General features: G+C 43.4%; 5 protein-coding genes and 1 pseudogene across 5 annotated transcripts in view; 5 read left to right on the top strand and 1 right to left on the bottom strand.

The window, feature by feature from the left end:
- LOC106600100 (dynein axonemal heavy chain 11-like) overlaps positions 1-27,944 on the bottom strand; it is a 158,859-nt gene that overhangs the window by 5,327 nt on the left and 125,588 nt on the right.
- On the top strand, positions 4,082-5,729 carry LOC123741649 (cyclin-dependent kinase 5 activator 1-like; annotated as a pseudogene).
- On the top strand, positions 9,424-11,466 carry LOC106600120 (cyclin-dependent kinase 5 activator 1-like). Its single transcript, XM_045714824.1, has 2 exons — positions 9,424-9,515; positions 9,807-11,466. Exon 2 carries the CDS (start codon positions 9,819-9,821, stop codon positions 10,767-10,769), a length of 951 nt encoding a protein of 316 aa, XP_045570780.1. The 5' UTR covers positions 9,424-9,515; positions 9,807-9,818; the 3' UTR covers positions 10,770-11,466.
- On the top strand, positions 14,800-16,157 carry LOC123741646 (cyclin-dependent kinase 5 activator 1-like). The gene is made up of 2 exons (XM_045714826.1): positions 14,800-14,891; positions 15,183-16,157. Exon 2 carries the CDS (start codon positions 15,195-15,197, stop codon positions 16,143-16,145), a length of 951 nt encoding a protein of 316 aa, XP_045570782.1. The 5' UTR covers positions 14,800-14,891; positions 15,183-15,194; the 3' UTR covers positions 16,146-16,157.
- LOC123741644 (cyclin-dependent kinase 5 activator 1-like) lies at positions 20,181-21,829 on the top strand. Its single transcript, XM_045714823.1, has 2 exons — positions 20,181-20,272; positions 20,566-21,829. The coding sequence occupies exon 2, from the start codon at positions 20,578-20,580 to the stop codon at positions 21,526-21,528; it is 951 nt and encodes a 316-aa protein (XP_045570779.1). The 5' UTR covers positions 20,181-20,272; positions 20,566-20,577; the 3' UTR covers positions 21,529-21,829.
- On the top strand, positions 25,372-27,481 carry LOC123741639 (cyclin-dependent kinase 5 activator 1-like). The gene is made up of 2 exons (XM_045714817.1): positions 25,372-25,572; positions 25,868-27,481. Exon 2 carries the CDS (start codon positions 25,880-25,882, stop codon positions 26,828-26,830), a length of 951 nt encoding a protein of 316 aa, XP_045570773.1. The 5' UTR covers positions 25,372-25,572; positions 25,868-25,879; the 3' UTR covers positions 26,831-27,481.

Below are 27,944 nucleotides of genomic sequence, written 5' to 3'. Positions count from 1 at the left end.
GTTCATCCACCTCTGGCCTGCTGGCCCCCCTACCTCTGAGGAAGCACAGTTCCCGCTCAGCCCAGTCAAAACTGTTCGCTGCTCTGGCACCCCAATGGTGGAACAAGCTCCCTCACGACGCCAGGACAGCGGAGTCAATCACCACCTTCCGGAGACACCTGAAACCCCACCTCTTTAAGGAATACCTAGGATAGGATAAAGTAATCCTTCTAACCCCCCCCTTTAAAAGATTTAGATGCACCATTGTAAAGTGGTTGTTCCACTGGATATCATAAGGTGAAAGCACCAATTTGTAAGTCGCTCTGGATAAGAGCGTCTGCTAAATGACTTAAATGTAAATGTAAGTGACTGGGCAAGTGCTCACATCACACTGAGGCTGCAGCCCACCAGCCTACTGTTCTGACTGTGGGAGATGTCCACTTCCTACCACGGGAGGGAAGGAGGCACCCTTGTGTGAGTGGACTAGTGCTCTGATCATGGTTGAACAGACAACCTGCAACCCTGGCGCTGTAGACAGTGAAGTGAACACCAATGTTCCCCCGCAGCAAGCACGGGACAGTTCTGGGGGACAGGGATTCGTTTGAGGACCATTGGTTCTGATGAATTTGAACGAACAGTGTGACTGTTTTGGAATAAAATGCTTTATATAATTTCTTAAAAACATCACATGTTGTGTCATTATTTTACAAATATATATTTTCCAGGTCATTTTGAGATCTTGGTGGAGATAATACTTTACGAGTGGTGGAAAAAGAACCCAATTGTCATACTTGAGTAAAAGTAAAGATACTTTATAGAAAATGACTCAAGAAAAAAAGGAAAGTCACCCAGTATAATACTACTTGAGTAAAAGTAAAGATACTTAATAGAAAATGACTCAAGTAAAAGTGAAAGTCACCCAGTAAAATACTACTTGAGTAAAAGTAAAGATACTTTATAGAAAATGACTCAAGAAAAAAGGGAAAGTCACCCAGTATAATACTACTTGAGTAAAAGTAAAGATACTTAATAGAAAATGACTCAAGTAAAAGTGAGTCACCCAGTAAAATACTACTTGAGTAAAAGTAAAGATACTTAATAGAAAATGACTCAAGTAAAAGTGAAAGTCACCCAGTAAAATACTACTTGAGTAAAAGTAAAGATACTTAATAGAAAATGACTCAAGTAACAGTGAAAGTCATCCAGTAAAATATTACTTGAGTAAAAGTCTAAAGGTTCAGTGAGGGGAAAAAGTATTTGATCCCCTGCTGATTTTGTACATTTGCACACTGACAAAGAATTGATCAGTCTACAATTTTAATGGTAGGTTTATTTGAACAGTGAGAGACAGAATAACAACAAAGAAATCCAGAAAAACACATGTCAAAAATGTTATAAAATGATTTGCATTTTAATGTAGGAAATAAGTATTTGACCCCTCTGCAAAACATGACTTAGTACTTGGTGGCAAAACCCTTGATGGCAATCACAGAGGTCAGATGTTTCTTGTAGTTGGCCACCAGGTTTGCACACATCTCAGGAGGGATTTTGGCCCACTCCTCTTTGCAGATCTTCTCCAAGTTATTAAGGTTTCGAGGCTGACGTTTGGCAACTCGAACCTTCAGCTCCCTCCACAGATTTTCTATTGGATTAAGGTCTGGAGACTGGCTAGGCCACTCCAGGACCTTAATGTGCTTCTTCTTGAGCCACTCCTTTGTTGCCTTGGCCGTGTGTTTTGGGTCATTGTCATGCTGGAATACCCATCCACGACCCATTTTCAATGCCCTGGCAGAGGGAAGGAGGTTCTCACCCAAGATTTGACGGTACATGGCCCTGTCCATCGTCCCTTTGATGCATTGAAGTTGTTCTGTCCCCTTAGCAGAAAAACACCCCCAAAGCATAATGTTTCCACCTCCATGTTTGACGGTGGGGATGGTGTTCTTGGGGTCATAGGCAGCATTCCTCCTCCTCCAAACACGCCGAGTTGAGTTGATGCCAAAGAGCTCCATTTTGGTCTCATCTGACCACAACACTTTCACCCAGTTGTCCTCTGAATCATTCAGATGTTCATTGGCAAACTTCAGACGGGCATGTATATGTGCTTTCTTGAGCAGGGGGACCTTGCGGGCGCTGCAGGATTTCAGTCCTTCACGGCGTAGTGTGTTACCAATTGTTTTCTTGGTGACTATGGTCCCAGCTGCCTTGAGATCATTGACAAGATCCTCAAGTGTAGTTCTGGGCTGATTCCTCACCGTTCTCATGATCATTGCAACTCCACGAGGTGAGATCTTGCATGGAGCCCCAGGCCGAGGGGAGATTGACAGTTCTTTTGTGTTTCTTCCATTTGCGAATAATCACACCAACTGTTGTCACCTTCTCACCAAGCTTCTTGACGATGGTCTTGTAGCCCATTCCAGCCTTGTGTAGGTCTACAATCTTGTCCCTGACATCCTTGGAGAGCTCTTTGGTCTTGGCCATGGTGGAGAGTTTGGAATCTGATTGATTGATTGATTGCTTCTGTGGACAGGTGTCTTTTAAACAGGTAACAAACTGAGATTAGGAGCACTCCCTTTAAGAGTGTGCTGCTAATCTCAGCTCCTTACCTGTTTAAAAGACACCTGGGAGCCAGAAATCTTTCTGATTGAGAGGGGGTCAAATACTTATTTCCCTCATTAAAATGCAAATCAATTTATAACATTTTTGACATGCGTTTTTCTGATTTTTTGTTGTTGTTATTCTGTCTCTCACTGTTCAAATAAACCTACCATTAAAATTATAGACTGATCATTTCTTTGTCAGTGGGCAAACGTACAAAATCAGCAAGTGATCAAATACTTTTTCCCCTCACTGTATATGGTTTTAAATGTACTTAAGTATCAAAAGTGAAAGCAAAGGCTATATATCAAATTCCTTATATTATGCAGATGTTCTTGTTTTTATTTATTTATGGAAAGCCAGGGGCACAGTCTAACAATATTTTACAAACCAGATCAGAGGCATTAGGGATGAGTTCTCTTAATAAGTGTATGAATTTGACCGTTTTGCTGTCCTGCCTGAGCATTCGAAATGTAACGAGGACATATTTTCTTTCTGAATGTTGTCATGCAAAAGTAAAAAAATAAATACATTTTCAAGTACAGATACCTGTTACCATGGAAACAAGAGTTTATCAGTGTGTGTCATGTTCATGCAGATTTACAGTGATATTTACATTACAAAATCAGTTGTCTTAGTGTTACCCAGAGAACAGGATGGTTTTAAACGCCTGCTCTTTACTGCACTGACCCAATATCTCCAACAGACAGACACACGCAGAGAGAGAGAGAGAGAGAGAGATTTGAGAGATTTGAGAGATATTGATAATATATTGGGACAGCAATTAGGGATGGGGAGGTACTTGAATATTCAAACCGAGCTTAGTCTAGTATTGGATCAACTGTTGTATGATTTTTTTATTTCTTAAAAATAACAAACGTTTGAATTAAGTTGTATAAGCTTTTACTTGAGCTACTGCTCGTTCTTATGTTGCGTTTTACATGAAAAGGCAATTTAGCCTACTTTTATAGCGCATTTTAAGCTAGCCCTCCAGTCAGTCCTGACATAGAAGTAGGCCTGTATGCTCCCCACTTCAAATAGCGATTATAGGCGCGCACCTATTCGTCCCCAGGCTAAATGCGCATTATTGGAGTAGATTGCTAAAGTGAAAGTACTAACGCAGAATTTAGGGGGAATAAGAGTCTGATGGTGAACGAGATAAACGGGAACCTGACAGAGCTGCCAATATAATTTGACAGACCATTGAGATCCATGCAAAACACTCGCCAGATACATGTTATTATTCAGCCATTGAGGCCAGAAATGTAACGCTGTGACGTAGAAGTCACTCAGAGCTTATTTCGTTTTCAATTTATTGAGCTAGGCTATAGCAAATATGAGGCAAATTCTATCATGGCGAACATCAGACTTTATTTATTTATTTTTGCCAACATCAAACTTAATCTTTCACAAAATCGCCTCTATGACATACTTCTTTATTACGACGTGGAAACTCGATTTCAGAACCTTGGACAATTCTGATGTTCACAACCATAACAGCCTTGAACTCAAAGCACTGGACAACCCGTCTTTACCTTTCAATTAACAAAGAAAATATTGAAATATCTTTAGAATTTCTCACATATCAACTTGAAATCAGTGAGTAATATTTTTGTTTTGTTTTGGAATGTTATATTGCTCATGTTTATGAATACATAACACTAATGCCTATGCTTAATTCTGTGATTTAGAATCTGTCCCAAATGGAAGCCTGTTTCCTATATAAAGCACTGCTTTTGACCAGACGCCTTTGGGCCATGGTAAAAAGCAGTGCACTTTATAGGGAATAGGTTGCCATTTCAGAGACAGCCAGAGCTGAGCTAGCTAGGCCTACTGAACTGATGCCATGCATTTCATTTTGCTAATATTGAAGCATTTTGTTTTCCACAGGCACTATTGACCATGGGATCCGCAATGTCTATCTCGGTCCGCAAGAAGACAGTCCTCTTCAAAGATGGGCCGGACACTGTGGGCCACTTGATGGAAGTCCAGACCGGTAAGAGCGCAAAAGACAAGACTCTGAAGCGCTACTCGCCATGGAGGCGGATTGTGAAGAAGAAGAGCTCCAAGAAGGAGCAGGCTCACGAGAACACCAACCAAAACAACATTATCCATCTGAGTAATGAGAACCTGGAGAAGTCTCAGTCCTTCTCCAACCTGTCCTCCCTCACCCTGGAGAAGTCTCAGTCCTGTGACAAGCTGTCAACCCAGGACCAGAGCGCTCCAGCCATCTCCAAGAACGCCGCCTCGTCGGTCGAGAAGGCCCCCATATCCAACTCAAACACGGCCCCGACACGCCCCAGATGGTGACCGTCCAGGACCTCGACACGCCCAGGAGGTTGGTGATGGTCCACGCTACAACCGGCGAGCTGCTGCGCTGCCTGGGTGAGTTCCTGTGCCGGCGTTGCCACCGGCTCCAGGACATGTCTTCCATGGACCCGGTGCTGTGGCTGCGGGTGGTGGACCGTTATCTGCTGGACAACTGCTATCAATACCAGAGCTGCATCAATCCGGCCGCTGTGGTCTTCCTCTACATGCTGTGCCGCGAGGCGGTTTCCTCCGAGGTGGCCACCTTGCAGGAGCTGCATGCCGTGCTGCTCACCTGCCTCTACACGACCTGCTCCTACATGGGCAACGAGATCGGCTACCCCTGAAACCCTTCCTGGTGGACACCTGCAAGCAGACCTTCTGGATCCGCTGCATGACCATCACCAAGCTGATGAGTGTGAAGATGCTCCAGATGAACACAGACCCTAACTTCTTCTCCCAGGTGTTTGCTGACCTGAAGAATGAGAGCCAGAAGGAGGAGAAGAAGAGCCGCCTGCTCAGCGGCGTGTACAGCACTCAGTGAGGGACCTAGGGTATAGGGGCCAGGGGAGGGTGAGGGCCTACTACAGACTGACATTTTAGAATGGAAGGGAGGAGGACTGGTTGAGGGAGTGGGAAGAGTGTGAGCTTTGTTGGGAAAATATGATTTATAGATTTTAAGGGTTAATATGAGGGTTAATTTGGCTTGAAAGAGAACACAAATCGGTAGCTATGAATGTGTGGAGGACTGAGGCTTGAGCTTACTATCTACAGTACCAGCTGACTGTCTGATGTGTGCACTGCCTACCACGGGAGGATTGGAGGCACCCTTGAGTGACTGGGCAAGTGCTCACATCACACTGAGGCTCAGCCCACCAGCCTACTGTTCTGACTGTGGGAGATGTCCACTTCCTACCACGGGAGGGAAGGAGGCACCCTTGTGTGAGTGGACTAGTGCTCTGATCATGGTTGAACAGACAACCTGCAACCCTGGCGCTGTAGACAGTGAAGTGAACACCAATGTTCCCCCGCAGCAAGCACGGGACAGTTCTGGGGGACAGGGATTCGTTTGAGGACCATTGGTTCTGATGAATTTGAACGAACAGTGTGACTGTTTTGGAATAAAATGCTTTATATAATTTCTTAAAAACATCACATGTTGTGTCATTATTTTACAAATATATATTTTCCAGGTCATTTTGAGATCTTGGTGGAGATAATACTTTACGAGTGGTGGAAAAAGAACCCAATTGTCATACTTGAGTAAAAGTAAAGATACTTTATAGAAAATGACTCAAGAAAAAAGGAAAGTCACCCAGTATAATACTACTTGAGTAAAAGTAAAGATACTTTATAGAAAATGACTCAAGAAAAAGGCAAAGTCACCCAGTATAATACTACTTGAGTAAAAGTAAAGATACTTAATAGAAAATGACTCAAGTAAAAGTGAGTCACCCAGTAAAATACTACTTGAGTAAAAGTAAAGATACTTAATAGAAAATGACTCAAGTAAAAGTGAAAGTCACCCAGTAAAATACTACTTGAGTAAAAGTAAAGATACTTAATAGAAAATGACTCAAGTAACAGTGAAAGTCATCCAGTAAAATATTACTTGAGTAAAAGTCTAAAGGTTCAGTGAGGGGAAAAAGTATTTGATCCCCTGCTGATTTTGTACATTTGCACACTGACAAAGAATTGATCAGTCTACAATTTTAATGGTAGGTTTATTTGAACAGTGAGAGACAGAATAACAACAAAGAAATCCAGAAAAACACATGTCAAAAATGTTATAAAATGATTTGCATTTTAATGTAGGAAATAAGTATTTGACCCCTCTGCAAAACATGACTTAGTACTTGGTGGCAAAACCCTTGATGGCAATCACAGAGGTCAGATGTTTCTTGTAGTTGGCCACCAGGTTTGCACACATCTCAGGAGGGATTTTGTCCCACTCCTCTTTGCAGATCTTCTCCAAGTTATTAAGGTTTCGAGGCTGACGTTTGGCAACTCGAACCTTCAGCTCCCTCCACAGATTTTCTATGGGATTAAGGTCTGGAGACTGGCTAGGCCACTCCAGGACCTTAACGTGCTTCTTCTTGAGCCACTCCTTTGTTGCCTTGGCCGTGTGTTTTGGGTCATTGTCATGCTGGAATACCCATCCACGACCCATTTTCAATGCCCTGGCTGAGGGAAGGAGGTTCTCACCCAAGATTTGACGGTACATGGCCCCGTCCATCGTCCCTTTGATGCATTGAAGTTGTTCTGTCCCCTTAGCAGAAAAACACCCCCAAAGCATAATGTTTCCACCTCCATGTTTGACGGTGGGGATTGTGTTCTTGGGGTCATAGGCAGCATTCCTCCTCCTCCAAACACGCCGAGTTGAGTTGATGCCAAAGAGCTCCATTTTGGTCTCATCTGACCACAACACTTTCACCCAGTTGTCCTCTGAATCATTCAGATGTTCATTGGCAAACTTCAGACGGGCATGTATATGTGCTTTCTTGAGCAGGGGGACCTTGCGGGCGCTGCAGGATTTCAGTCCTTCACGGCGTAGTGTGTTACCAATTGTTTTCTTGGTGACTATGGTCCCAGCTGCCTTGAGATCATTGACAAGATCCTCAAGTGTAGTTCTGGGCTGATTCCTCACCGTTCTCATGATCATTGCAACTCCACGAGGTGAGATCTTGCATGGAGCCCCAGGCCGAGGGAGATTGACAGTTCTTTTGTGTTTCTTCCATTTGCGAATAATCACACCAACTGTTGTCACCTTCTCACCAAGCTTCTTGACGATGGTCTTGTAGCCCATTCCAGCCTTGTGTAGGTCTACAATCTTGTCCCTGACATCCTTGGAGAGCTCTTTGGTCTTGGCCATGGTGGAGAGTTTGGAATCTGATTGATTGATTGCTTCTGTGGACAGGTGTCTTTTAAACAGGTAACAAACTGAGATTAGGAGCACTCCCTTTAAGAGTGTGCTGCTAATCTCAGCTCCTTACCTGTTTAAAAGACACCTGGGAGCCAGAAATCTTTCTGATTGAGAGGGGGTCAAATACTTATTTCCCTCATTAAAATGCAAATCAATTTATAACATTTTTGACATGCGTTTTCTGATTTTTTGTTGTTGTTATTCTGTCTCTCACTGTTCAAATAAACCTACCATTAAAATTATAGACTGATCATTTCTTTGTCAGTGGGCAAACGTACAAAATCAGCAAGGGATCAAATACTTTTTCCCCCTCACTGTATATGGTTTTAAATGTACTTAAGTATCAAAAGTGAAAGCAAAGGCTATATATCAAATTCCTTATATTATGCAGATGTTCTTGTTTTTATTTATTTATGGAAAGCCAGGGGCACAGTCTAACAATATTTTACAAACCAGATCAGAGGCATTAGGGATGAGTTCTCTTAATAAGTGTATGAATTTGACCGTTTTGCTGTCCTGCCTGAGCATTCGAAATGTAACGAGGACATATTTTCTTTCTGAATGTTGTCATGCAAAAGTAAAAAAATAAATACATTTTCAAGTACAGATACCTGTTACCATGGAAACAAGAGTTTATCAGTGTGTGTCATGTTCATGCAGATTTACAGTGATATTTACATTACAAAATCAGTTGTCTTAGTGTTACCCAGAGAACAGGATGGTTTTAAACGCCTGCTCTTTACTGCACTGACCCAATATCTCCAACAGACAGACACACGCAGACACCGCAGAGAGAGAGAGAGAGAGAGAGAGAGAGAGAGAGAGAGAGAGAGAGAGAGAGAGAGAGAGAGAGAGATTTGAGTTTGTGAGATATTGATAATATATTGGGACAGCAATTAGGGATGGGGAGGTACTTGAATATTCAAACCGAGCTTAGTCTAGTATTGGATCAACTGTTGTATGATTTTTTTATTTCTTAAAAATAACAAACGTTTGAATGAAGTTGTATAAGCTTTTACTTGAGCTACTGCTCGTTCTTATGTTGCGTTTTACATGAAAAGGCAATTTAGCCTACTTTTATAGAGCATTTTAAGCTAGCCCTCCAGTCAGTCCTGACATAGAAGTAGGCCTGTATGCTCCCCACTTCAAATAGCGATTATAGGCGCGCACCTATTCGTCCCCAGGCTAAATGCGCATTATTGGAGTAGATTGCTAAAGTGAAAGTACTAACGCAGAATTTAGGGGGAATAAGAGTCTGATGGTGAACGAGATAAACGGGAACCTGACAGAGCTGCCAATATAATTTGACAGACCATTGAGATCCATGCAAAACACTCGCCAGATACATGTTATTATTCAGCCATTGAGGCCAGAAATGTAACGCTGTGACGTAGAAGTCACTCAGAGCTTATTTCGTTTTCAATTTATTGAGCTAGGCTATAGCAAATATGAGGCAAATTCTATCATGGCGAACATCAGACTTTATTTATTTATTTTTGCCAACATCAAACTTAATCTTTCACAAAATCGCCTCTATGACATACTTCTTTATTACGACGTGGAAACTCGATTTCAGAACCTTGGACAATTCTGATGTTCACAACCATAACAGCCTTGAACTCAAAGCACTGGACAACCCGTCTTTACCTTTCAATTAACAAAGAAAATATTGAAATATCTTTAGAATTTCTCACATATCAACTTGAAATCAGTGAGTAATATTTTTGTTTTGTTTTGGAATGTTATATTGCTCATGTTTATGAATACATAACACTAATGCCTATGCTTAATTCTGTGATTTAGAATCTGTCCCAAATGGAAGCCTGTTTCCTATATAAAGCACTGCTTTTGACCAGACGCCTTTGGGCCATGGTAAAAAGCAGTGCACTTTATAGGGAATAGGTTGCCATTTCAGAGACAGCCAGAGCTGAGCTAGCTAGGCCTACTGAACTGATGCCATGCATTTCATTTTGCTAATATTGAAGCATTTTGTTTTCCACAGGCACTATTGACCATGGGATCCGCAATGTCTATCTCGGTCCGCAAGAAGACAGTCCTCTTCAAAGATGGGCCGGACACTGTGGGCCACTTGATGGAAGTCCAGACCGGTAAGAGCGCAAAAGACAAGACTCTGAAGCGCTACTCGCCATGGAGGCGGATTGTGAAGAAGAAGAGCTCCAAGAAGGAGCAGGCTCACGAGAACACCAACCAAAACAACATTATCCATCTGAGTAATGAGAACCTGGAGAAGTCTCAGTCCTTCTCCAACCTGTCCTCCCTCACCCTGGAGAAGTCTCAGTCCTGTGACAAGCTGTCAACCCAGGACCAGAGCGCTCCAGCCATCTCCAAGAACGCCGCCTCGTCGGTCGAGAAGGCCCCCATATCCAACTCAAACACGGCCCCCGACACGCCCCAGATGGTGACCGTCCAGGACCTCGACACGCCCAGGAGGTTGGTGATGGTCCACGCTACAACCGGCGAGCTGCTGCGCTGCCTGGGTGAGTTCCTGTGCCGGCGTTGCCACCGGCTCCAGGACATGTCTTCCATGGACCCGGTGCTGTGGCTGCGGGTGGTGGACCGTTATCTGCTGGACAACTGCTATCAATACCAGAGCTGCATCAATCCGGCCGCTGTGGTCTTCCTCTACATGCTGTGCCGCGAGGCGGTTTCCTCCGAGGTGGCCACCTTGCAGGAGCTGCATGCCGTGCTGCTCACCTGCCTCTACACGACCTGCTCCTACATGGGCAACGAGATCGGCTACCCCCTGAAACCCTTCCTGGTGGACACCTGCAAGCAGACCTTCTGGATCCGCTGCATGACCATCACCAAGCTGATGAGTGTGAAGATGCTCCAGATGAACACAGACCCTAACTTCTTCTCCCAGGTGTTTGCTGACCTGAAGAATGAGAGCCAGAAGGAGGAGAAGAAGAGCCGCCTGCTCAGCGGCGTGTACAGCACTCAGTGAGGGACCTAGGGTATAGGGGCCAGGGGAGGGTGAGGGCCTACTACAGACTGACATTTTAGAATGGAAGGGAGGAGGACTGGTTGAGGGAGTGGGAAGAGTGTGAGCTTTGTTGGGAAAATATGATTTATAGATTTTAAGGGTTAATATGAGGGTTAATTTGGCTTGAAAGAGAACACAAATCGGTAGCTATGAATGTGTGGAGGACTGAGGCTTGAGCTTACTATCTACAGTACCAGCTGACTGTCTGATGTGTGCACTGCCTACCACGGGAGGATTGGAGGCACCCTTGAGTGACTGGGCAAGTGCTCACATCACACTGAGGCTGCAGCCCACCAGCCTACTGTTCTGACTGTGGGAGATGTCCACTTCCTACCACGGGAGGGAAGGAGGCACCCTTGTGTGAGTGGACTAGTGCTCTGATCATGGTTGAACAGACAACCTGCAACCCTGGCGATGTAGACAGTGAAGTGAACACCAATGTTCCCCCGCAGCAAGCACGGGACAGTTCTGGGGGACAGGGATTCGTTTGAGGACCATTGGTTCTGATGAATTTGAACGAACAGTGTGACTGTTTTGGAATAAAATGCTTTATATAATTTCTTAAAAACATCACATGTTGTGTCATTATTTTACAAATATATATTTTCCAGGTCATTTTGAGATCTTGGTGGAGATAATACTTTACGAGTGGTGGAAAAAGAACCCAATTGTCATACTTGAGTAAAAGTAAAGATACTTTATAGAAAATGACTCAAGAAAAAAAGGAAAGTCACCCAGTATAATACTACTTGAGTAAAAGTAAAGATACTTTATAGAAAATGACTCAAGAAAAAAGGCAAAGTCACCCAGTATAATACTACTTGAGTAAAAGTAAAGATACTTAATAGAAAATGACTCAAGTAAAAGTGAGTCACCCAGTAAAATACTACTTGAGTAAAAGTAAAGATACTTAATAGAAAATGACTCAAGTAAAAGTGAAAGTCACCCAGTAAAATACTACTTGAGTAAAAGTAAAGATACTTAATAGAAAATGACTCAAGTAACAGTGAAAGTCATCCAGTAAAATATTACTTGAGTAAAAGTCTAAAGGTTCAGTGAGGGGAAAAAGTATTTGATCCCCTGCTGATTTTGTACATTTGCACACTGACAAAGAATTGATCAGTCTACAATTTTAATGGTAGGTTTATTTGAACAGTGAGAGACAGAATAACAACAAAGAAATCCAGAAAAACACATGTCAAAAATGTTATAAAATGATTTGCATTTTAATGTAGGAAATAAGTATTTGACCCCTCTGCAAAACATGACTTAGTACTTGGTGGCAAAACCCTTGATGGCAATCACAGAGGTCAGATGTTTCTTGTAGTTGGCCACCAGGTTTGCACACATCTCAGGAGGGATTTTGTCCCACTCCTCTTTGCAGATCTTCTCCAAGTTATTAAGGTTTCGAGGCTGACGTTTGGCAACTCGAACCTTCAGCTCCCTCCACAGATTTTCTATGGGATTAAGGTCTGGAGACTGGCTAGGCCACTCCAGGACCTTAACGTGCTTCTTCTTGAGCCACTCCTTTGTTGCCTTGGCCGTGTGTTTTGGGTCATTGTCATGCTGGAATACCCATCCACGACCCATTTTCAATGCCCTGGCTGAGGGAAGGAGGTTCTCACCCAAGATTTGACGGTACATGGCCCCGTCCATCGTCCCTTTGATGCATTGAAGTTGTTCTGTCCCCTTAGCAGAAAAACACCCCCAAAGCATAATGTTTCCACCTCCATGTTTGACGGTGGGGATTGTGTTCTTGGGGTCATAGGCAGCATTCCTCCTCCTCCAAACACGCCGAGTTGAGTTGATGCCAAAGAGCTCCATTTTGGTCTCATCTGACCACAACACTTTCACCCAGTTGTCCTCTGAATCATTCAGATGTTCATTGGCAAACTTCAGACGGGCATGTATATGTGCTTTCTTGAGCAGGGGGACCTTGCGGGCGCTGCAGGATTTCAGTCCTTCACGGCGTAGTGTGTTACCAATTGTTTTCTTGGTGACTATGGTCCCAGCTGCCTTGAGATCATTGACAAGATCCTCAAGTGTAGTTCTGGGCTGATTCCTCACCGTTCTCATGATCATTGCAACTCCACGAGGTGAGATCTTGCATGGAGCCCCAGGCCGAGGGAGATTGACAGTTCTTTTGTGTTTCTTCCATTTGCGAATAATCACACCAACTGTTGTCACCTTCTCACCAAGCTTCTTGACGATGGTCTTGTAGCCCATTCCAGCCTTGTGTAGGTCTACAATCTTGTCCCTGACATCCTTGGAGAGCTCTTTGGTCTTGGCCATGGTGGAGAGTTTGGAATCTGATTGATTGATTGCTTCTGTGGACAGGTGTCTTTTAAACAGGTAACAAACTGAGATTAGGAGCACTCCCTTTAAGAGTGTGCTGCTAATCTCAGCTCCTTACCTGTTTAAAAGACACCTGGGAGCCAGAAATCTTTCTGATTGAGAGGGGGTCAAATACTTATTTCCCTCATTAAAATGCAAATCAATTTATAACATTTTTGACATGCGTTTTTCTGATTTTTTGTTGTTGTTATTCTGTCTCTCACTGTTCAAATAAACCTACCATTAAAATTATAGACTGATCATTTCTTTGTCAGTGGGCAAACGTACAAAATCAGCAAGGGATCAAATACTTTTTCCCCTCACTGTATATGGTTTTAAATGTACTTAAGTATCAAAAGTGAAAGCAAAGGCTATATATCAAATTCCTTATATTATGCAGATGTTCTTGTTTTTATTTATTTATGGAAAGCCAGGGGCACAGTCTAACAATATTTTACAAACCAGATCAGAGGCATTAGGGATGAGTTCTCTTAATAAGTGTATGAATTTGACCGTTTTGCTGTCCTGCCTGAGCATTCGAAATGTAACGAGGACATATTTTCTTTCTGAATGTTGTCATGCAAAAGTAAAAAAATAAATACATTTTCAAGTACAGATACCTGTTACCATGGAAACAAGAGTTTATCAGTGTGTGTCATGTTCATGCAGATTTACAGTGATATTTACATTACAAAATCAGTTGTCTTAGTGTTACCCAGAGAACAGGATGGTTTTAAACGCCTGCTCTTTACTGCACTGACCCAATATCTCCAACAGACAGACACACGCAGACAGACACACGCAGAGAGAGAGAGAGAGAGAGAGAGAGAGAGAGAGAGAGAGAGAGAGAGAGAGAGAGAGAGAGAGAGAGAGAGAGAGAGAGAGAGAGAGAGATTTGAGTTTGTGAGATATTGATAATATATTGGGACAGCAATTAGGGATGGGGAGGTACTTGAATATTCAAACCGAGCTTAGTCTAGTATTGGATCAACTGTTGTATGATTTTTTTATTTCTTAAAAATAACAAACGTTTGAATGAAGTTGTATAAGCTTTTACTTGAGCTACTGCTGGTTCTTATGTTGCGTTTTACATGAAAAGGCAATTTAGCCTACTTTTATAGCGCATTTTAAGCTAGCCCTCCAGTCAGTCCTGACATAGAAGTAGGCCTGTATGCTCCCCACTTCAAATAGCGATTATAGGCGCGCACCTATTCGTCCCCAGGCTAAATGCGCATTATTGGAGTAGATTGCTAAAGTGAAAGTACTAACGCAGAATTTAGGGGGAATAAGAGTCTGATGGTGAACGAGATAAACGGGAACCTGACAGAGCTGCCAATATAATTTGACAGACCATTGAGATCCATGCAAAACACTCGCCAGATACATGTTATTATTCAGCCATTGAGGCCAGAAATGTAACGCTGTGACGTAGAAGTCACTCAGAGCTTATTTCGTTTTCAATTTATTGAGCTAGGCTATAGCAAATATGAGGCAAATTCTATCATGGCGAACATCAGACTTTATTTATTTATTTTTGCCAACATCAAACTTAATCTTTCACAAAATCGCCTCTATGACATACTTCTTTATTACGACGTGGAAACTCGATTTCAGAACCTTGGACAATTCTGATGTTCACAACCATAACAGCCTTGAACTCAAAGCACTGGACAACCCGTCTTTACCTTTCAATTAACAAAGAAAATATTGAAATATCTTTAGAATTTCTCACATATCAACTTGAAATCAGTGAGTAATATTTTTGTTTTGTTTTGGAATGTTATATTGCTCATGTTTATGAATACATAACACTAATGCCTATGCTTAATACTGTGATTTAGAATCTGTCCCAAATGGAAGCCTGTTTCCTATATAAAGCACTGCTTTTGACCAGACGCCTTTGGGCCATGGTAAAAAGCAGTGCACTTTATAGGGAATAGGTTGCCATTTCAGAGACAGCCAGAGCTGAGCTAGCTAGGCCTACTGAACTGATGCCATGCATTTCATTTTGCTAATATTGAAGCATTTTGTTTTCCACAGGCACTATTGACCATGGGATCCGCAATGTCTATCTCGGTCCGCAAGAAGACAGTCCTCTTCAAAGATGGGCCGGACACTGTGGGCCACTTGATGGAAGTCCAGACCGGTAAGAGCGCAAAAGACAAGACTCTGAAGCGCTACTCGCCATGGAGGCGGATTGTGAAGAAGAAGAGCTCCAAGAAGGAGCAGGCTCACGAGAACACCAACCAAAACAACATTATCCATCTGAGTAATGAGAACCTGGAGAAGTCTCAGTCCTTCTCCAACCTGTCCTCCCTCACCCTGGAGAAGTCTCAGTCCTGTGACAAGCTGTCAACCCAGGACCAGAGCGCTCCAGCCATCTCCAAGAACGCCGCCTCGTCGGTCGAGAAGGCCCCCATATCCAACTCAAACACGGCCCCCGACACGCCCCAGATGGTGACCGTCCAGGACCTCGACACGCCCAGGAGGTTGGTGATGGTCCACGCTACAACCGGCGAGCTGCTGCGCTGCCTGGGTGAGTTCCTGTGCCGGCGCTGCCACCGGCTCCAGGACATGTCTTCCATGGACCCGGTGCTGTGGCTGCGGGTGGTGGACCGTTATCTGCTGGACAACTGCTATCAGAACCAGAGCTGCATCAATCCGGCCGCTGTGGTCTTCCTCTACATGCTGTGCCGCGAGGCAATTTCCTCCGAGGTGGCCACCTTGCAGGAGCTGCATGCCGTGCTGCTCACCTGCCTCTACACGACCTGCTCCTACATGGGCAACGAGATCGGCTACCCCCTGAAACCCTTCCTGGTGGACACCTGCAAGCAGACCTTCTGGATCCGCTGCATGACCATCACCAAGCTGATGAGTGTGAAGATGCTCCAGATGAACACAGACCCTAACTTCTTCTCCCAGGTGTTTGCTGACCTGAAGAATGAGAGCCAGAAGGAGGAGAAGAAGAGCCGCCTGCTCAGCGGCGTGTACAGCACTCAGTGAGGGACCTAGGGTATAGGGGCCAGGGGAGGGTGAGGTCCTACTACAGACTGACATTTTAAAATGGAAGGGAGGAGGACTGGTTGAGGTAGTGGGAAGAGTGTGAGCTTTGATGGGAAAATATGATTTATAGATTTTAAGGGTTAATATGAGGGTTAATTTGGCTTGAAAGAGAACACAAATCGGTAGCTATGAATGTGTGGAGGACTGAGGCTTGAGCTTACTATCTACAGTACCAGCTGACTGTCTGATGTGTGCACTGCCTACCACGGGAGGATTGGAGGCACCCTTGAGTGACTGGGCAAGTGCTCACATCACACTGAGGCTGCAGCCCACCAGCCTACTGTTCTGACTGTGGGAGATGTCCACTTCCTACCACGGGAGGGAAGGAGGCACCCTTGTGTGAGTGGACTAGTGCTCTGATCATGGTTGAACAGACAACCTGCAACCCTGGCGCTGTAGACAGTGAAGTGAACACCAATGTTCCCCCGCAGCAAGCACGGGACAGTTCTGGGGGACAGGGATTCGTTTGAGGACCATTGGTTCTGATGAATTTGAACGAACAGTGTGACTGTTTTGGAATAAAATGCTTTATATAATTTCTTAAAAACATCACATGTTGTGTCATTATTTTACAAATATATATTTTCCAGGTCATTTTGAGATCTTGGTGGAGATAATACTTTACGAGTGGTGGAAAAAGAACCAAATTGTCATACTTGAGTAAAAGTAAAGATACTTAATAGACAATGACTCAAGAAAAAAAGGAAAGTCACCCAGTAAAATACTACTTGAGTAAAAGTAAAGATACTTTATAGAAAATGACTCAAGAAAAAAAGGAAAGTTACCCAGTATAATACTACTTGAGTCAAAGTAAAGATACTTAATAGAAAATGACTCATGTAAAAGTGAAAGTCACCCAGTAAAATACTACTTGAGTAAAAGTAAAGATACTTAATAGAAAATGACTCAAGTAAAAGTGAAAGTCACACAGTAAAATACTACTTGAGTAAAAGTAAAGATACTTAATAGAAAATGACTCAAGTAACAGTGAAAGTCATCCAGTAAAATATTACTTGAGTAAAAGTCTAAAGGTTCAGTGAGGGGAAAAAGTATTTGATCCCCTGCTGATTTTGTACATTTGCACACTGACAAAGAATTGATCAGTCTACAATTTTAATGGTAGGTTTATTTGAACAGTGAGAGACAGAATAACAACAAAGAAATCCAGAAAAACACATGTCAAAAATGTTATAAAATGATTTGCATTTTAATGTAGGAAATAAGTATTTGACCCCTCTGCAAAACATGACATAGTACTTGGTGGCAAAACCCTTGATGGCAATCACAGAGGTCAGATGTTTCTTGTAGTTGGCCACCAGGTTTGCACACATCTCAGGAGGGATTTTGTCCCACTCCTCTTTGCAGATCTTCTCCAAGTTATTAAGGTTTCGAGGCTGACGTTTGGCAACTCGAACCTTCAGCTCCCTCCACAGATTTTCTATTGGATTAAGGTCTGGAGACTGGCTAGGCCACTCCAGGACCTTAATGTGCTTCTTCTTGAGCCACTCCTTTGTTGCCTTGGCCGTGTGTTTTGGGTCATTGTCATGCTGGAATACCCATCCACGACCCATTTTCAATGCCCTGGCAGAGGGAAGGAGGTTCTCACCCAAGATTTGAAGGTACATGGCCCCGTCCATCGTCCCTTTGATGCATTGAAGTTGTTCTGTCCCCTTAGCAGAAAAACACCCCCAAAGCATAATGTTTCCACCTCCATGTTTGACGGTGGGGATGGTGTTCTTGGGGTCATAGGCAGCATTCCTCCTCCTCCAAACACGCCGAGTTGAGTTGATGCCAAAGAGCTCCATTTTGGTCTCATCTGACCACAACACTTTCACCCAGTTGTCCTCTGAATCATTCAGATGTTCATTGGCAAACTTCAGACGGGCATGTATATGTGCTTTCTTGAGCAGGGGGACCTTGCGGGCGCTGCAGGATTTCAGTCCTTCACGGCGTAGTGTGTTACCAATTGTTTTCTTGGTGACTATGGTCCCAGCTGCCTTGAGATCATTGACAAGATCCTCAAGTGTAGTTCTGGGCTGATTCCTCACCGTTCTCATGATCATTGCAACTCCACGAGGTGAGATCTTGCATGGAGCCCCAGGCCGAGGGAGATTGACAGTTCTTTTGTGTTTCTTCCATTTGCGAATAATCACACCAACTGTTGTCACCTTCTCACCAAGCTTCTTGACGATGGTCTTGTAGCCCATTCCAGCCTTGTGTAGGTCTACAATCTTGTCCCTGACATCCTTGGAGAGCTCTTTGGTCTTGGCCATGGTGGAGAGTTTGGAATCTGATTGATTGATTGATTGCTTCTGTGGACAGGTGTCTTTTAAACAGGTAACAAACTGAGATTAGGAGCACTCCCTTTAAGAGTGTGCTGCTAATCTCAGCTCCTTACCTGTTTAAAAGACACCTGGGAGCCAGAAATCTTTCTGATTGAGAGGGGGTCAAATACTTATTTCCCTCATTAAAATGCAAATCAATTTATAACATTTTTGACATGCGTTTTTCTGATTTTTTGTTGTTGTTATTCTGTCTCTCACTGTTCAAATAAACCTACCATTAAAATTATAGACTGATCATTTCTTTGTCAGTGGGCAAACGTACAAAATCAGCAAGGGATCAAATACTTTTTCCCCTCACTGTATATGGTTTTAAATGTACTTAAGTATCAAAAGTGAAAGCAAAGGCTATATATCAAATTCCTTATATTATGCAGATGTTCTTGTTTTTATTTATTTATGGAAAGCCAGGGGCACAGTCTAACAATATTTTACAAACCAGATCAGAGGCATTAGGGATGAGTTCTCTTAATAAGTGTATGAATTTGACCGTTTTGCTGTCCTGCCTGAGCATTCGAAATGTAACGAGGACATATTTTCTTTCTGAATGTTGTCATGCAAAAGTAAAAAAATAAATACATTTTCAAGTACAGATACCTGTTACCATGGAAACAAGAGTTTATCAGTGTGTGTCATGTTCATGCAGATTTACAGTGATATTTACATTACAAAATCAGTTGTCTTAGTGTTACCCAGAGAACAGGATGGTTTTAAACGCCTGCGCTTTACTGCACTGACCCAATATCTCCAACAGACAGACACACGCAGACAGACACACGCAGAGAGAGAAGAGAGAGGGGGGAGAGAGAGAGAGAGAGAGAGAGAGAGAGAGAGAGAGAGAGAGAGAGAGAGAGAGAGAGAGAGAGAGAGAGATTTGAGTTTGTGAGATATTGATAATATATTGGGACAGCAATTAGGGATGGGGAGGTACTTGAATATTCAAACCGAGCTTAGTCTAGTATTGGATCAACAGTTGTATGATTTTTTTATTTCTTAAAAATAACAAACGTTTGAATGAAGTTGTATAAGCTTTTACTTGAGCTACTGCTGGTTCTTATGTTGCGTTTTACATGAAAAGGCAATTTAGCCTACTTTTATAGCGCATTTTAAGCTAGCCCTCCAGTCAGTCCTGACATAGAAGTAGGCCTGTATGCTCCCCACTTCAAATAGCGATTATAGGCGCGCACCTATTCGTCCCCAGGCTAAATGCGCATTATTGGAGTAGATTGCTAAAGTGAAAGTACTAACGCAGAATTTAGGGGGAATAAGAGTCTGATGGTGAACGAGATAAACGGGAACCTGACAGAGCTGCCAATATAATTTGACAGACCATTGAGATCCATGCAAAACACTCGCCAGATACATGTTATTCAGCCATTGAGGCCAGAAATGTAACGCTGTGACGTAGAAGTCACTCAGAGCTTATTTCGTTTTCAATTTATTGAGCTAGGCTATAGCAAATATGAGGCAAATTCTATCATGGCGAACATCAGACTTTATTTATTTATTTTTGCCAACATCAAACTTAATCTTTCACAAAATCGCCTCTATGACATACTTCTTTATTACGACGTGGAAACTCGATTTCAGAACCTTGGACAATTCTGATGTTCACAACCATAACAGCCTTGAACTCAAAGCACTGGACAACCCGTCTTTACCTTTCAATTAACAAAGAAAATATTGAAATATCTTTAGAATTTCTCACATATCAACTTGAAATCAGTGAGTAATATTTTTGTTTTGTTTTGGAATGTTATATTGCTCATGTTTATGAATACATAACACTAATGCCTATGCTTAATTCTGTGATTTAGAATCTGTCCCAAATGGAAGCCTGTTTCCTATATAAAGCACTGCTTTTGACCAGACGCCTTTGGGCCATGGTAAAAAAAGTAGTGCACTTTATAGGGAATAGGTTGCCATTTCAGAGACAGCCAGAGCTGAGCTAGCTAGGCCTACTGAACTGATGCCATGCATTTCATTTTGCTAATATTGAAGCATTTTGTTTTCCACAGGCACTATTGACCATGGGATCCGCAATGTCTATCTCGGTCCGCAAGAAGACAGTCCTCTTCAAAGATGGGCCGGACACTGTGGGCCACTTGATGGAAGTCCAGACCGGTAAGAGCGCAAAAGACAAGACTCTGAAGCGCTACTCGCCATGGAGGCGGATTGTGAAGAAGAAGAGCTCCAAGAAGGAGCAGGCTCACGAGAACACCAACCAAAACAACATTATCCATCTGAGTAATGAGAACCTGGAGAAGTCTCAGTCCTTCTCCAACCTGTCCTGCCTCACCCTGGAGACGTCTCAGTCCTGTGACAAGCTGTCAACCCAGGACCAGAGCGCTCCAGCCATCTCCAAGAACGCCGCCTCGTCGGTCGAGAAGGCCCCCATATCCAACTCAAACACGGCCCCCGACACGCCCCAGATGGTGACCGTCCAGGACCTCGACACGCCCAGGAGGTTGGTGATGGTCCACGCTACAACCGGCGAGCTGCTGCGCTGCCTGGGTGAGTTCCTGTGCCGGCGCTGCCACCGGCTCCAGGACATGTCTTCCATGGACCCGGTGCTGTGGCTGCGGGTGGTGGACCGTTATCTGCTGGACAACTGCTATCAGAACCAGAGCTGCATCAATCCGGCCGCTGTGGTCTTCCTCTACATGCTGTGCCGCGAGGCGGTTTCCTCCGAGGTGGCCACCTTGCAGGAGCTGCATGCCGTGCTGCTCACCTGCCTCTACACGACCTGTTCCTACATGGGCAACGAGATCGGCTACCCCCTGAAACCCTTCCTGGTGGACACCTGCAAGCAGACCTTCTGGATCCGCTGCATGACCATCACCAAGCTGATGAGTGTGAAGATGCTCCAGATGAACACAGACCCTAACTTCTTCTCCCAGGTGTTTGCTGACCTGAAGAATGAGAGCCAGAAGGAGGAGAAGAAGAGCCGCCTGCTCAGCGGCGTGTACAGCACTCAGTGAGGGACCTAGGGTATAGGGGCCAGGGGAGGGTGAGGTCCTACTACAGACTGACATTTTAAAATGGAAGGGAGGAGGACTGGTTGAGGGAGTGGGAAGAGTGTGAGCTTTGATGGGAAAATATGATTTATAGATTTTAAGGGTTAATATGAGGGTTAATTTGGCTTGAAAGAGAACACAAATCGGTAGCTATGAATGTGTGGAGGACTGAGGCTTGAGCTTACTATCTACAGTACCAGCTGACTGTCTGATGTGTGCACTGCCTACCACGGGAGGATTGGAGGCACCCTTGAGTGACTGGGCAAGTGCTCACATCACACTGAGGCTCAGCCCACCAGCCTACTGTTCTGACTGTGGGAGATGTCCACTTCCTACCACGGGAGGGAAGGAGGCACCCTTGTGTGAGTGGACTAGTGCTCTGATCATGGTTGAACAGACAACCTGCAACCCTGGCGCTGTAGACAGTGAAGTGAACACCAATGTTCCCCCCGCAGCAAGCACGGGACAGTTCTGGGGGACAGGGATTCGTTTGAGGACCATTGGTTCTGATGAATTTGAACGAACAGTGTGACTGTTTTGGAATAAAATGCTTTATATAATTTCTTAAAAACATCACATGTTGTGTCATTATTTTACAAATATATATTTTCCAGGTCATTTTGAGATCTTGGTGGAGATAATACTTTACGAGTGGTGGAAAAAGAACCAAATTGTCATACTTGAGTAAAAGTAAAGATACTTAATAGACAATGACTCAAGAAAAAAAGGAAAGTCACCCAGTATAATACTACTTGAGTAAAAGTAAAGATACTTTATAGAAAATGACTCAAGAAAAAAGGAAAGTCACCCAGTATAATACTACTTGAGTCAAAGTAAAGATACTTAATAGAAAATGACTCATGTAAAAGTGAAAGTCACCCAGTAAAATACTACTTGAGTAAAAGTAAAGATACTTAATAGAAAATGACTCAAGTAAAAGTGAAAGTCACACAGTAAAATACTACTTGAGTAAAAGTAAAGATACTTAATAGAAAATGACTCAAGTAACAGTGAAAGTCATCCAGTAAAATATTACTTGAGTAAAAGTCTAAAGGTTCAGTGAGGGGAAAAAGTATTTGATCCCCTGCTGATTTTGTACATTTGCACACTGACAAAGAATTGATCAGTCTACAATTTTAATGGTAGGTTTATTTGAACAGTGAGAGACAGAATAACAACAAAGAAATCCAGAAAAACACATGTCAAAAATGTTATAAAATGATTTGCATTTTAATGTAGGAAATAAGTATTTGACCCCTCTGCAAAACATGACATAGTACTTGGTGGCAAAACCCTTGATGGCAATCACAGAGGTCAGATGTTTCTTGTAGTTGGCCACCAGGTTTGCACACATCTCAGGAGGGATTTTGTCCCACTCCTCTTTGCAGATCTTCTCCAAGTTATTAAGGTTTCGAGGCTGACGTTTGGCAACTCGAACCTTCAGCTCCCCTCCACAGATTTTCTATTGGATTAAGGTCTGGAGACTGGCTAGGCCACTCCAGGACCTTAATGTGCTTCTTCTTGAGCCACTCCTTTGTTGCCTTGGCCGTGTGTTTTGGGTCATTGTCATGCTGGAATACCCATCCACGACCCATTTTCAATGCCCTGGCAGAGGGAAGGAGGTTCTCACCCAAGATTTGACGGTACATGGCCCCGTCCATCGTCCCTTTGATGCATTGAAGTTGTTCTGTCCCCTTAGCAGAAAAACACCCCCAAAGCATAATGTTTCCACCTCCATGTTTGACGGTGGGGATGGTGTTCTTGGGGTCATAGGCAGCATTCCTCCTCCTCCAAACACGCCGAGTTGAGTTGATGCCAAAGAGCTCCATTTTGGTCTCATCTGACCACAACACTTTCACCCAGTTGTCCTCTGAATCATTCAGATGTTCATTGGCAAACTTCAGACGGGCATGTATATGTGCTTTCTTGAGCAGGGGGACCTTGCGGGCGCTGCAGGATTTCAGTCCTTCACGGCGTAGTGTGTTACCAATTGTTTTCTTGGTGACTATGGTCCCAGCTGCCTTGAGATCATTGACAAGATCCTCAAGTGTAGTTCTGGGCTGATTCCTCACCGTTCTCATGATCATTGCAACTCCACGAGGTGAGATCTTGCATGGAGCCCCAGGCCGAGGGAGATTGACAGTTCTTTTGTGTTTCTTCCATTTGCGAATAATCACACCAACTGTTGTCACCTTCTCACCAAGCTTCTTGACGATGGTCTTGTAGCCCATTCCAGCCTTGTGTAGGTCTACAATCTTGTCCCTGACATCCTTGGAGAGCTCTTTGGTCTTGGCCATGGTGGAGAGTTTGGAATCTGATTGATTGATTGATTGCTTCTGTGGACAGGTGTCTTTTAAACAGGTAACAAACTGAGATTAGGAGCACTCCCTTTAAGAGTGTGCTGCTAATCTCAGCTCCTTACCTGTTTAAAAGACACCTGGGAGCCAGAAATCTTTCTGATTTAGAGGGGGTCAAATACTTATTTCCCTCATTAAAATGCAAATCAATTTATAACATTTTTGACATGCGTTTTTCTGATTTTTTGTTGTTGTTATTCTGTCTCTCACTGTTCAAATAAACCTACCATTAAAATTATAGACTGATCATTTCTTTGTCAGTGGGCAAACGTACAAAATCAGCAAGGGATCAAATACGTTTTCCCCTCACTGTATATGGTTTTAAATGTACTTAAGTATCAAAAGTGAAAGCAAAGGCTATATATCAAATTCCTTATATTATGCAGATGTTCTTGTTTTTATTTATTTATGGAAAGCCAGGGGCACAGTCTAACAATATTTTACAAACCAGATCAGAGGCATTAGGGATGAGTTCTCTTAATAAGTGTATGAATTTGACCGTTTTGCTGTCCTGCCTGAGCATTCGAAATGTAACGAGGACATATTTTCTTTCTGAATGTTGTCATGCAAAAGTAAAAAAATAAATACATTTTCAAGTACAGATACCTGTTACCATGGAAACAAGAGTTTATCAGTGTGTGTCATGTTCATGCAGATTTACAGTGATATTTACATTACAAAATCTGTTGTCTTAGTGTTACCCAGAGAACAGGATGGTTTTAAACGCCTGCTCTTTACTGCACTGACCCAATATCTCCAACAGACAGACACACGCAGAGAGAGAGAGAGAGAGAGAGAATTTGAGTTTGTGAGATATTGATAATATATTGGGACAGCAATTAGAGATGGGGAGGTACTTGAATATTCAAACCGAGCTTAGTCTAGTATTGGATCAACTGTTGTATGATTTTTTTATTTCTTAAAAATAACAAACGTTTGAATGAAGTTGTATAAGCTTTTACTTGAGCTACTGCTGGTTCTTATGTTGCGTTTTACATGAAAAGGCAATTTAGCCTACTTTTATAGCGCATTTTAAGCTAGCCCTCCAGTCAGTCCTGACATAGAAGTAGGCCTGTATGCTCCCCACTTCAAATAGCGATTATAGGCGCGCACCTATTCGTCCCCAGGCTAAATGCGCATTATTGGAGTAGATTGCTAAAGTGAAAGTACTAACGCAGAATTTAGGGGGAATAAGAGTCTGATGGTGAACGAGATAAACGGGAACCTGACAGAGCTGCCAATATAATTTGACAGACCATTGAGATCCATGCAAAACACTCGCCAGATACATGTTATTCAGCCATTGAGGCCAGAAATGTAACGCTGTGACGTAGAAGTCACTCAGAGCTTATTTCGTTTTCAATTTATTGAGCTAGGCTATAGCAAATATGAGGCAAATTCTATCATGGCGAACATCAGACTTTATTTTTTTTTTTTTGCCAACATCAAACTTAATCTTTCACAAAATCGCCTCTATGACATACTTCTTTATTACGACGTGGAAACTCGATTTCAGAACCTTGGACAATTCTGATGTTCACAACCATAACAGCCTTGAACTCAAAGCACTGGACAACCCGTCTTTACCTTTCAATTAACAAAGAAAATATTGAAATATCTTTAGAATTTCTCACATATCAACTTGAAATCAGTGAGTAATATTTTTGTTTTGTTTTGGAATGTTATATTGCTCATGTTTATGAATACATAACACTAATGCCTATGCTTAATTCTGTGATTTAGAATCTGTCCCAAATGGAAGCCTGTTTCCTATATAAAGCACTGCTTTTGACCAGACGCCTTTGGGCCATGGTAAAAAAAAAGTAGTGCACTTTATAGGGAATAGGTTGCCATTTCAGAGACAGCCAGAGCTGAGCTAGCTAGGCCTACTGAACTGATGCCATGCATTTCATTTTGCTAATATTGAAGCATTTTGTTTTCCACAGGCACTATTGACCATGGGATCCGCAATGTCTATCTCGGTCCGCAAGAAGACAGTCCTCTTCAAAGATGGGCCGGACACTGTGGGCCACTTGATGGAAGTCCAGACCGGTAAGAGCGCAAAAGACAAGACTCTGAAGCGCTACTCGCCATGGAGGCGGATTGTGAAGAAGAAGAGCTCCAAGAAGGAGCAGGCTCACGAGAACACCAACCAAAACAACATTATCCATCTGAGTAATGAGAACCTGGAGAAGTCTCAGTCCTTCTCCAACCTGTCCTCCCTCACCCTGGAGACGTCTCAGTCCTGTGACAAGCTGTCAACCCAGGACCAGAGCGCTCCAGCCATCTCCAAGAACGCCGCCTCGTCGGTCGAGAAGGCCCCCATATCCAACTCAAACACGGCCCCCGACACGCCCCAGATGGTGACCGTCCAGGACCTCGACACGCCCAGGAGGTTGGTGATGGTCCACGCTACAACCGGCGAGCTGCTGCGCTGCCTGGGTGAGTTCCTGTGCCGGCGCTGCCACCGGCTCCAGGACATGTCTTCCATGGACCCGGTGCTGTGGCTGCGGGTGGTGGACCGTTATCTGCTGGACAACTGCTATCAGAACCAGAGCTGCATCAATCCGGCCGCTGTGGTCTTCCTCTACATGCTGTGCCGCGAGGCGGTTTCCTCCGAGGTGGCCACCTTGCAGGAGCTGCATGCCGTGCTGCTCACCTGCCTCTACACGACCTGTTCCTACATGGGCAACGAGATCGGCTACCCCCTGAAACCCTTCCTGGTGGACACCTGCAAGCAGACCTTCTGGATCCGCTGCATGACCATCACCAAGCTGATGAGTGTGAAGATGCTCCAGATGAACACAGACCCTAACTTCTTCTCCCAGGTGTTTGCTGACCTGAAGAACGAGAGCCAGAAGGAGGAGAAGAAGAGCCGCCTGCTCAGCGGCGTGTACAGCACTCAGTGAGGGACCTAGGGTATAGGGGCCAGGGGAGGGTGAGGGCCTACTACAGACTGACATTTTAAAATGGAAGGGAGGAGGACTGGTTGAGGGAGTGGGAAGAGTGTGAGCTTTGATGGGAAAATATGATTTATAGATTTTAAGGGTTAATATGAGGGTTAATTTGGCTTGAAAGAGAACACAAATCGGTAGCTATGAATGTGTGGAGGACTGAGGCTTGAGCTTACTATCTACAGTACCAGCTGACTGTCTGATGTGTGCACTGCCTACCACGGGAGGATTGGAGGCACCCTTGAGTGACTGGGCAAGTGCTCACATCACACTGAGGCTGCAGCCCACCAGCCTACTGTTCTGACTGTGGGAGATGTCCACTTCCTACCACGGGAGGGAAGGAGGCACCCTTGTGTGAGTGGACTAGTGCTCTGATCATGGTTGAACAGACAACCTGCAACCCTGGCGCTGTAGACAGTGAAGTGAACACCAATGTTCCCCCGCAGCAAGCACGGGACAGTTCTGGGGGACAGGGATTCGTTTGAGGACCATTGGTTCTGATGAATTTGAACGAACAGTGTGACTGTTTTGGAATAAAATGCTTTATATAATTTCTTAAAAACATCACATGTTGTGTCATTATTTTACAAATATATATTTTCCAGGTCATTTTGAGATCTTGGTGGAGATAATACTTTACGAGTGGTGGAAAAAGAACCCAATTGTCATACTTGAGTAAAAGTAAAGATACTTAATAGAAAATGACTCAAGAAAAAAGGAAAGTCACCCAGTATAATACTACTTGAGTAAAAGTAAAGATACTTAATAGAAAATGACTCAAGTAAAAGTGAAAGTCACCCAGTAAAATACTACTTGAGTAAAAGTAAAGATACTTTATAGAAAATGACTCAAGAAAAAAAGGAAAGTCACCCAGTATAATACTACTTGAGTAAAAGTAAAGATACTTAATAGAAAATGACTCAAGTAAAAGTGAAAGTCACCCAGTAAAATACTACTTGAGTAAAAGTAAAGATACTTAAATAGAAAATGACTCAAGTAAAAGTGAAAGTCACCCAGTAAAATATTACTTGAGTAAAAGTAAAGATACTTAATAGAAAATGACTCAAGT

Source organism: Salmo salar, chromosome ssa03 (genome assembly GCF_905237065.1).
Source record: "Salmo salar chromosome ssa03, Ssal_v3.1, whole genome shotgun sequence".
Lineage (NCBI taxonomy): Eukaryota > Metazoa > Chordata > Actinopteri > Salmoniformes > Salmonidae > Salmo > Salmo salar.
This window is presented reverse-complemented; position numbering and strand designations above follow the sequence as displayed.